At 38.0% G+C, this 9,068-nt stretch overlaps 1 protein-coding gene across 1 annotated transcript in view; it reads left to right on the top strand.

The window, feature by feature from the left end:
- Positions 1-772: 772 nt before the first annotated feature.
- LOC150093026 (adapter molecule Crk-like) overlaps positions 773-9,068 on the top strand; it is a 107,599-nt gene continuing 99,303 nt past the window's right edge. Inside the window, exon 1 of the mRNA XM_090413820.1 lies at positions 773-1,284. Coding sequence (XP_090269946.1) covers positions 1,250-1,284 — 35 coding nt within the window. The 5' untranslated portion in view covers positions 773-1,249. The remainder of the gene's footprint in view (positions 1,285-9,068) is intronic.

The raw sequence follows: 9,068 nt of genomic DNA, 5'->3' as shown, positions 1-9,068 counted from the left end.
TATTATTATTATTTTAGCGGTGTCTCCAAGGAGTCAAAAGACTCGTCGCGGGAGACCCGACATTGACACACTGACCATTATTCACACAATACCTGTCATACCTCTCCTTAAATTCATTCACAACCACCTCTGGCAAAGCATTCCACCCATTCACAACCCTCCAAGTAAAAAATCTTGTCCTAACTTGTTAACCACACTCTTACACAATCTCCAGGGATGGCCCCTCGTTCTCTCACATCCTGCACGGGTCTTAAGAATATCATCAGTATCAATCCTGTAAAATCCCTTTAACAATTTAAATACCTCTATCATATCTGCTCTCCTACGTCTATCAGGTAGTTTTTGGAGCCCACAGATCATCAATCTATCCTCATAGGGAACATCCCACAGACCTGCAACAATCTTTGTAACCCGCCTCTGAATCCTCTCCACCATTTCCGCATCACCAAGAAATCCTGGCGACCAGATCTGTGCATAATAGTCCAAATGCGGCCTTATTAATGCCTTATTATGAGCATGGTGTTTTTAGATTGCCTATCCCAGTGTTATAAAAATTAAAAATTCTCCCTTATTTATTACAGAAAATGAAAAAAAAATCAACAAAGAATAATTAAAACTAATAAAAAAAAATCTTTTCAATCTGTGGTACAGAAAAATTCTTTTAACTAAATTCCGTTCCACGTTTTCCGTTTTTGTTCACTACTGGGGCAAGATTTTCATTAAAGTATGTAATTGAAGTATTAATGGTTTCGTGTTGTGGTATTCTAAAATATAGAAGTATATTTTTGCACTGTAGCTGACTTCATATAGCCTCGGGGAAACAACTGTTATGGACTGTTTCGTTATTAATGGAAAAGTCAATTTGGGGTGTTTGCGGCATGCTTAATTTCCGTGTTTAAATTAAGCCTGGTCCATATACAGTCTGCTTATCATGCTTATGAAACATTTGTGATGTGAAGTAATTTTCTTATACGCACGAAAATAGTATGCTTATAGAAACATGTCAGCAGAAAGTATCGTGCGTTATTCTCTTGTAGTCATCAAAAATTGAATTTTCAGAAAGAGAGAGAAAGAAAGAACTGCAGTGATTTTGACATTACGTTTGCGTTTGTGATTAATGAGACTAAACATTGTATAGTTATGAAATTCAGTAAAAGGTTTAGTGAAGGACGATACACACGTATATTTGCTTAAGGCAAAAGCGTCTTTTTTTAATTATTATTTTTAAATTTTGAACTAAAATTTCACCATGGCCGCCACTTTTGATCCATATGATAGAAACAGGTTTGTATTTTGAAATATGACTTAATAAATCTTTGATACAAGTTGAACCAGTAAACTTCATGTCGATTTGCAAACTAAATAAAAATAAAAATTAAAACGATAATAAAACATTGGACTTTTTTTTTTTTTAACAAAAGCAGTGCGCATAATTTCAAGGATAAATTGGAAATTTTTGAAAGACCTGTACTAAAATAAATTTTATTATTAGTGTAATCCAATAAAATTTATTATTAGATGTCATACCGGCAGATCAGCTAATTAAATCGATATATGTATATTTAGCTTAAGTTTTCCTTTAGTTTTAATGGAGACTAGGATAATAGGAAGGTGAATTAAAAAAATCCATTGGGACATTTCATAATTACCTTTCATTCCATTTTTTGTTTCTGAATCCTAATATCATCAAATTCCTGATATGTATCCTTTGAGGGCGGGATTACAGGATCAGGATAATTATGATAGTGCTATATGAAAAAGTTACAAATTTCTAGTCAGCAATTTTCCTCCAGATTAATCTGTTATCTGTCGAGTTAGTTAGTTATTCAAATGTGATGTCATTTGGATGCCATATGGTCATTCCCATACCCAATTGATTTTGGGAGTCAAGCCTTCTGCTAGAAGTGGTAGGGTTGCAGAAGCCCTTTGCCCACTGAGTTATCACAAACATCCATGTGCCAGGTGGGATTTGAACCCACAGCTGTTTGGCTGGAGAGTGGATATGCTAACCACTCAGCCAACTAGGCTGACGTTATCTGTCAAGATTCCAATATTATCAGATCTTATGTTTCTGTCATTTAAGGCATTTTTTACTGTATCAATTCATTTTGTTTTAAAACTTTCTTACAAACTCTTATTTTCAGTATTATGAAATTGGTTTTATCCTGCTCAAAACTAAATAGCAATCATTTCCTATTTCAAGTCCTCTGTTTATTGTTGTGTCTTGAACCAGTAGGATATCAACTATAATATAGTCATTGTGACTTTTCTTATTTCTTGCATTTCTCTCCATGTGAATTTGTGCACATTTTTATATTAGAACATGGTGTTAGTAATAACTAATCCATGTCTTGAACAGAAATCCAGCAGGCATTTGCTAGTTTTATTAGCTTTGCACTTTACTCCAAATTTTCCCCAAATCATTTCTATATGTCTGGTAATCATTTTCTATGCTTCTGCATAAATCTCCAACAAGGAAAAACTTTTCCTTTTTCATTGTGCTAGCTGCCTTAAGAATACACTTTGGTCAATTATATCCCAAATTGCTAGCCATCCTCATTCATTCGGTATCCTGGTAGATACCTAAGAGGGTACACCACGAAAAGGTGAGTTATATTTAGATATTTTTGATTTTTTATGGCGCAAAGACATCAATGGTCATATTGTACCATGGCACAGGTTATTATAGCAGTACATATGGTAAATAGTTAGTAGGACAATCACAAACATCCATGTCCCTTGCGGGATATGAACCCTCTGTATGATAGGTTGGCTGAGTGGTAAGCGTATCTGCTCTCCAGCCAAGAGGCTGGAGAGCAGATACGCTTACCACTCAGCCAACCAGGCCAGCATAAGAAGGTGAGGATTGGGCATTAGGTCAGAAACCCCAGTAGATTTTCTGCATTCCTTAAGTCTACATGGAAGTCTCCTCCCAGTTATATTGCTTTGACCCTTATGCACTCCTAATATGCAACCATTAAATAATAATAATTATTATTATTAACATCTGGCCTCCATGGAGTCAGATACTCATCGTGGGAAGTGCACATTATCGCATACCAAGCTCATCCAACTGTGCTTTAAACTTCGGTGTGTCTGCATTCACAACATACTCCAGCAATGCATTCCAGTAACCAACCACTCTACATGTAAAGAGCCTGCTCCTCACTCCTCTACTCATGTCCTCCTAGAGTTTCTGGGGATGGCCTCTTGTTCTTCTCCCATTCTATGAAACATCTCTTCCATGTCAACTTGATAAAAATCCCTGACTAGCTTATATGTCTCAATCATATCCCCCCCCCCTCCCGTTCACGAGTCTTCGCAATTTACATTCTCTCAATCTGTCCTCGTACTCTACATTCCAAACCACTGACCACCTTTCTGAATCTTCTCTGGACCCTTTCTAACATAACATATCATGAAAACCAAGTGACCAAATCTGTGCACAATAATCCATATGAGACCTGATCAAGGCCTTGTGTGGCATCATGACCTTTTTATTTCTGCATGTCAGAGTCTTCCACATCATTGCCATTATCCATTGTGATGTCTTTACAACTTGTTCAATGTGGTCCCTGACTTTCAGGTCCTTATCCACCATTGCTCCCAGATCTCTCATCTTCTCTACCTCCTTTAAAGTTTCACCACCAAGGGAAACTTTAAAGGAAGTAGAGAAGCAACAATGGGATGTACTTTGCATCTCATTGTTGCTTACAAAATTTCAAAACGTTATACTTTGCAACATTGAATTGCCCATTCCTCTTACTTGCCCATTCATGCAATCTATTCAAGTCCTCCTGTAAGGCCCTGCATTGCTCTCCCCAGTTTTGCATCATCTGCAACAGCTGCATATCACCAGTTAAACCCATCTTCATATCAATCATTGATATACAAACTGAATAACAATAGTCCCAAAACTGATCCCTGCAGCACACTACTAATGATCTTCCTCTTTTGGGATACTGCTCCCACACACACACACACAACTTTCTGATACCTATCTGACAGCCAGTCACTGATCCAAACTCAGAAGTCTGTTATCTAGTGTGGCAGTCTATCAAAAGCTTTTGCAAAATCTGAATATACCATTGTATATGCATCTTCCCCATCTAGGTTATTTGTCGCCTTGTTATAGTACTTAAGTAAGTTAGTGAAACATGATCTCTCTTTAACAAACCAATGCTGATAACCACAGAGAATACTGTTGTTATCAACCCATTTCTGAATCCTACTTCTCACCAATCTCTCTAGTACCTTCACAACTCCAGATATACAGATTGGCCTGTAATTTGTAACCACGGTCTTATCACCACCTTTATGCAGTGGAACAATTTTACCTTCTTTCCATTCCCTTGGAACCTGTGCTGTTGTAAGCTCATTAAACAAGCAGGCCAGTGCTACTGCCAATTCCGTGGAACATTCCCTTAAGAGATGGTGAGTGATGTGTCATCAAATCTTATTGACATCAAGGTTATTTATTTCCTCAAATACCTTCTGCTGACTCACAATTATGCCATCTTCTCCTATGTCATCTACACTTAAGTTTCTCATGATTTCACTCGGAGGAGGATGAAACATCCATAAATTGATTACTGAATGCCACAACGACATGCAGCAGTTACCATTCTGCTGTAATCATTTTTCCTTCTACTTGCCACATATCTAAAAAAAACTCTAGGGTTTTTCTTTGTCTGATTTGCTAATTTCTGCTCTTTCTGCACTCTTGTTGTCTTTACTGAGTCACTCTCCTGGCTTGTTTTCTTTATACTCTTTATGTGACTGATTATTATGATTATTCATCTTGTACTGCCTCCATAGTGCCTTCTTCTTCCAGATTTCATATTTAATTCCTCCATTCATCCATTTTACACCTACCTTATTGAACCTTTTCTCTTTCACAATATTCACACATTCATGCCGTTATGTATTTCTTTGTCATTTCCAAACAGTATTTAATTCCTTACTGCTCAATTCCTCATTCCATGCTATTGCTCCAGGCTATCTCCTATGCTCTATCATAATCACCAGCCTTGTACTTCCACATATATCCTTTCCTCACAGAAATCTTTATATGGCTAGCCACAGCTAGAGGAAAGTGCAAACCCCACTCACAAAACCCCTCTGATGAAATGATCAGATTTAAAATTCGATGCTTGTGTGTCCTCCTTTACTTTCTGCCTGAGATAGTCATCTCACAAGAAATTCATTTTCCTTATTTTCAAGTGCTGTCTCTCTCTCTCACTCTTTCAATTCCAATCTATACTGCCATAATTAAAATCACCCATAATATTTACCCTTCCTTTGTTCACTAACCAAAGTGATTTATACATTTCTTCATCACTGTCCTCTGCATTCCCTGGCTTATAGCAACATTCAACTAAATATGTCTTTCTGTCAACCTCCATCTCATACCACACTTCCTCATAACCATTGCTGTCATCAGGAGTTCCCTCCCTCCTTTCTTGTCCTTTCTATGTAAAACACTGTACCCTTCCATTTTCATAAATAAAGAATAGAGTTCTTTTTTTTGTGGGAAATAATGCAGAGCTGTCTTTGGCCAGCACTGAAATTGATAATATTATCCAATCCTCATTGATGAATATTTTGTAGATTAGATTTATGCTTTCACAGTGTTTGTGAAACAAAAAGGAAGAGTGTAATGTGTGTAATTTGCAAAACTGTGTACTGGATTGGCAGTCAGCTGGAGTAGATCATTTATTCATAGGAAGGAAGCGGATGGGTGAAGTAACAGAACCTTATAGGAACCCAGCATTAGTTGTATAGATATAAGGATGCACATCACTCGAAGTGTGCATCCAGCCAGAAAACTGGATATCCAATTGCAGAAGTCAGGAGAGAGACTGAATGATGTGAGTTTATTAATAGATGTTTGTGCCAAACTCAGGCAAAAGCCTTGGTGATATCAAGAGCAACAACTTGAGATTCGGACAAACCTTTCCATGGTGTTTGTCCAGAAATGGGTGATGTAGGTTAGTAGAATCCCCCTGTTGATTGACAGTGATGGAATCCCTATTGTCAGTCAAGCCTTCAAGGTAGTGCAGAAGTTGGCTGTAGATGGTTCTTTCCACTACTTTAAAAAGAATTGAGGTGAGATAAATTGGATGGTAGTTTGAAAGTAAAGATTTGTCATTCTTAGGAATAGGTTGTATATGGAATAGTTTCCAGATTGCAGGATAGATACCAGTAATATCTATCGTGCAGTCTGGATAGATACCAGAATGCAGTGAATAGGCAACATGAAGTGGGAGTCACTTTTGGGGTGCAAACCTTTAGAATGATTGGAGGAATGTTGTCAGGACCAGGAAACCTTTTGATATCCAATTTGAACAGAATTCTTCTGATCTCTTTCTTATAAAAGGGCAAACAGGTGTTGAGTGTTTGGAATGGTTGGGTGACATTTACTGTGATCAGATAAGCAAGAATTAGAGGAGAAGTAGGAAGCCAGGAGGTTGGCTTTTTCTGTGGGTGATGATGATGCAGTAGTATCAACTTGGTGTAATAGTGGTGTGAGTAAGTTTGGACAGAAGTTACATTCAATAGTTTTGGCTAGAGCCCAGAAGGCATGCCTGCTGTTTAGGCAGAATGTAAGTTTAATGCTTTTAGCTTGCTCAAAATCAATTTTTTATATGGTAATAATTTCCTTCTGCCCCTTTTTGTTTTATGTGCTCCCACCCATGAAAGGTTTATTTGAGAACCTATAGTGCACATTGTATCATGGGTGGATTAAGGGTTTTTTTTATATATATTTTTATTGATTTTGTATATATATTTTTATTTTTAATTTATGTTTTTACGTCGTCTGGAAACGCCCTGCTCTAGCTATCAAACAGAATTTTTTCAAGCCACTTCAGACCTCTAGTAAGCAGGGGGCTGTGTTTTTACAATGGGCAGTGAAACTCATCTCTCACCTCAAGACAATCCAAACATCCATGCCCACTGCAATCCACAGCCTGTTGGTTGGAGAGGTGATATGCTGAACACTCGATCAGATTTCTCCTGCTTGTCACTTTCCTACCATCAGCACTGAGTTAAAGTTATCTTTCCATAATCGTTCTTTCTCTTACTTGCTGCATAGTGAAAAAAACTCTTTTGGATTTACTTTGGTCTGCTTAGCTAATTTTTCTCGAAATCTGATTTAGCCCTCCTTACCATACTGGTTACCCTTCTTGTTTGTGTTTCATACAGCTCATGAGCATGCTGAACACCTTGTTGTTTATATTCCTTCCACAATGCTTTCTTTTTTACAGCTCCTGCTTTATATTGCTATATCGGGTTATCCTCCTGATCCTGGGTATGCACTCTGATATTGCCTTGCTCAAACAATCCTCGACCACTTCCCATGAACTAATGACATTTGTTCCATGTAGTTTCTTATGCCATGGTTGCAAGTTGCCTCTTAAGTTTAATTGTCATAATTGCCAGCTTTGTAGTTCTGCATAAATCCTTTCTTGACTGACTGAAATTTCTACATTTTGAACAACCTCCCAGGACAATACTGCATGGTCACTTTCCCTGATCAGAGGTAGAGTTGCTACTGCAGTTACAGATAGCTCTTCTGATGCTATTACCAGATCCAGCCATCTTAAACCCCTGGTTTCTTCTATCATGTGGTGTTCCAGGTAATTATTCCTTAGTAACTGTATAAATTTCAATTCCATTTTGCCATGTGCCCTTTCCTCCTTCCAATCTCTATCACCATAGTTGAAGTCTCCCATGATAATTGCTCAGACTGCACTCATTGTACTACTAATCTGCTGATGCATGGCATCCACAACTTCTGGACCCCCCCCCCCCCAGGTCTACAGCAGCAACTAACAATATATTTTGCCCTATTGACCTTTATCTCACACCAGACGGCTTCAAATGAACCATTTCCATCAGATCTACAATCTTCCTTAACATCTATTTTTGTTGGTTGAAGCTCATCTGCTATCATTAATAACACCCCTCCTGCCCTATTTCTTCTATCTTCTCAGAAAATACGATATACATTATATTCTATCCCTGTAATTAATCATTCTCTAACAATCAGGTCTTGCTGATGTCTATAATTTTTGGCCAAGTTGAGGTGACCATTGCTACTCTCTTTTATTTCTGATACTTTGGGCATTCGTATGCATGCATTTTCACATCCCCTTGGGCTCACAGTTACCCTTACATAATGTCATTGCCTGCCTATTCAGATTTGATACCTGGGAAACTGCACTCGACTCTTCACAATCATTCATGCACTCATGCTTATCTATTCCAGGAGTGGCTATTTCTGCACAGTCATTCCTGCACTCACATTCATTTGTCCCAGGGGGTGGCTACATACATTCTTGATTGCTTCTCCTCTAATATCTCCAGTTTCCCTATTTTTGCACTTCCAGCCTCTCACTGAACAACATTTTCTCCAAGCACATAACTCCAAAACTATTTAAGTGCAGTCCATCAGGCATATAGAGGTCCTTACATCCATCAAATTCACTTCACACATCTATAACATGCACACCATTTCTCCTATACAGTCTTCTCATTTACTCATTGCAATCAGAATGCAGAACAAAATATACAACATTCAATGCTATAGACAGGGAACGAAAAAGATGATGGAAATAGTATGCATCTGCAAATACTCAATGAGTGGAGGGTAGATAATTATTATGGGTGATTTCAACTATGGGAATATAGATTGGAAAGAGGAAAGGGCACATGGGAGGAAGGAAGTGGATTTTATGCAGTTACTAAGGGATGATTACCTGAGACAGCATGTAATGGAATATTGTAGGGGTTCAAGAGTGCTAGATCTAGTAATTGCATCTGGGAGTGAGCATATGGGCTTGACCTTGGAGATTACTAAATGTGTGGAATTTTCAGCTAAGACAGAGGGTATATGTGGAATTACAGGGCTGGTAAGTATGACAAACTTAGGAGATTGCTTGGATCAATGCCATGGCATGTAAAACTGCAAGGGCTGGCTGTTGATAGTGCATGGGAAGTGATAAAAGAGCATTTGAGGGAGATAATGGCTGACTGATAGTCAGGAGAATAAATCATGTGGGAGT

Source organism: Typopeltis vanoorti, chromosome 24, assembly GCF_054136105.1.
Source record: "Typopeltis vanoorti isolate ZY-2024b chromosome 24, IOZ_Tvanoo_1.0, whole genome shotgun sequence".
Taxonomy (NCBI): Eukaryota; Metazoa; Arthropoda; class Arachnida; order Uropygi; family Thelyphonidae; genus Typopeltis; species Typopeltis vanoorti.
The sequence above is the reverse complement of the archived record's forward strand: the minus strand, read 5'-3'. Positions and strand labels throughout refer to the sequence as shown.